This window comes from Pundamilia nyererei, unplaced genomic scaffold (genome assembly GCF_000239375.1).
Source record: "Pundamilia nyererei isolate P.nyererei 1_Seehausen unplaced genomic scaffold, PunNye1.0 scaffold01818, whole genome shotgun sequence".
Classification (NCBI taxonomy): domain Eukaryota; kingdom Metazoa; phylum Chordata; class Actinopteri; order Cichliformes; family Cichlidae; genus Pundamilia; species Pundamilia nyererei.
In genome coordinates, this window is record NW_005189219.1 from 1 (window position 1) to 2,221 (window position 2,221).

The following is a 2,221-nucleotide window of genomic DNA, read 5'->3' on the forward strand; positions in this document are numbered from 1 at the left end:
TGTCTTGTGCAGTGCAAATATGCTTAAAGTGATTAAAGTGATTAGGTGTTGTATTGTTTGTAATGTCGTTGGAGCACATACTGAAGAAGCCAATCTCTGTAGCCCAGTGGTTCTTAACCTTGTTGGAGGTACCGAACCCCACCAGTTTCATATGCGCATTCATCGAACCCCTCTTTAGTGAAATTTTTTCTTTCTTCAAATTCAAGACATAGATATGATTTTTACTGGTGCACAAAATGAGCCGTGCATGAACATCACCTTGTTCAAAGAACAAAACCAACACAATGCATGAACTTACAACAAATTGCATACCTGCAAATCAGTGTGACTTCTGCTGTTGCCTTTGAGAGACCAGTTCAGATATGCATGGCTTCACCTTAGCAAGTGCCAGTCTCATGTCATTTTCACAGAAAAGTCTGTTCCTTTTCTTCGTTTTTATGTCCAGCATCGTCGAAAAGGATTGCTCGCAAAGATATGTTGTAACAAATGGTATAAAAAAATCCAGGGCTTTCTTAGCAATAATTGGACACTTGTCCATTTGTCGACACCAAAACGTTGAGAGCGTTGTTGTTCTGAAGAGTTGCTGTTGAACCTGGCTCTGCTGAATTTCAATGATTTCGTCAAGGTATTCATCACTGACATCTGCTGTCTCAACAGCAAACGTGAACGGCTGTCTCACCCATGCTGGATATGACTCTCTTGTAGGGAAATATCTGTCGAGAGACTTTGCAAGCTCATCTAAGTGCGTTGCAATTGTTTGCTTCAGTTCCGTGGATACAGAAACATCTCCGATTCCAGACACATCTTCGACCTTACATACACAGTTGTCCAGAAGGGGGAAGTTTGCAAAGTTATTGTTCTCTGTTCGTCGTTTCCATAACGTTAGCTTTTTTTGAAAAGCCTTCAGGTGTTCTTCCGCTTCGATGATATTGACTCCACCACCCTGCATCTGCTGATTGAGATGATTGAGAGCTGCGAATATATCAGCAATGTACGCTAAAATGAGAATGAACTCAGGATTTTTGAAGCAATCTGCATGACGGTGTTGGTGCTCTTGCAAAAACAGGGCCAATTCCACACGCATGGCAAAAACACGATTCAGCACCTGCCCCCGGGATAACCACAGAACACTAGAATGGTACAGAAGTACCTCGAATTCAGAGCCCATTTCTTTACACAGCTCACTGAAGATGCGGTGCCTCAGAGCACTATTTCGCACATAGTTCACACATTCCACCACGGTTTTTAATACTTCTGCCATTTTTGGAGGCAAGGTTTTTGTTGCCAACGCATGCCTGTGCAAAATACAATGAGTCACAATGATGTGTGGTGCATCGGCTTTTACTAGCACACCAAAACCAGAGTTTCTTCCCAGCATGACGGGAGCTCCATCCGTACAAACTGCAGAAACCATGTCCCATGAAAGATTGTTGTCTCTGAAGAAGTCATCCACAAGCTTCTTCACATCGGCTGCCTTAGTTGTTGTTGTAAGAGGCTTACAAAATAAAAAATCTTCTTTTATCATGTCATCTTTCACATAGCGCACAAAAACAGTAAGCTGGCTTAGATTAGCAACGTCTGTGCTCTCATCGAGCTGAAGGCTGAATTTTGCCGGGCTTGAAATCAGATCGGCGATTACTTGAGCCAAGATGTCTTTACTCATGTCTTCTATTCTGTCGCTGACGGTGTCATTTGAAAGAGGAATTTGTGATAATTTACCTTCGGTCGCTGTTCCGAGTATCAGATTCGCCATCTTTAACGCGGCTGGTTTCACAAGTGTTTCACCAATGGTGTGTGGCTTGCCCTGCTTTGCGATCAGGTAAGCAACTTCGTACGATGCTGTGAGGATTGGTTTGTTAACGGGTACAAATCCAAGAGCAGGCAGAGTGGGCCTTTCATCTAATCTGGCTCTCTTCACCTTGAATTCAGCAAGTGTTGTGTTCTTGTATTCCCCGTCTCCATGCAGCTTCAAGAAGTGTTCCTTTAGTTTTGCCATTGCGAGACTAGAGTTGCTCAACTTGGCGTTGCAAATCATGCAGATAGGACGCTCACTCCCATCACGTTCCGTGATACATGTGAATCCATATTGTACATATTCGTCCGACCACTTTCTTCTTTTGCCCGACATAGTTAGTATGGATTAAAATGTTTTAAAAAAAATCACACAAAGTACTACCACGACATTCACATGTTGACTACTGCACGCGCAACATTCCCCGCA

The 2,221-nt window shown here is 43.1% G+C and overlaps 1 protein-coding gene across 1 annotated transcript; it reads right to left on the minus strand.

Annotated features, from left to right (window-relative positions):
• Nucleotides 1–592: 592 nt before the first annotated feature.
• Nucleotides 593–1,996, minus strand: LOC102201992 (protein ZBED8-like; the record flags this gene model as incomplete). Its single annotated transcript, XM_005755534.2, has 1 exon — nucleotides 593–1,996. A coding segment is annotated over exon 1 (1,404 nt), but the record flags the coding sequence as incomplete, so codon positions are not given.
• Between the last annotated feature and the right edge of the window lie 225 nt (nucleotides 1,997–2,221).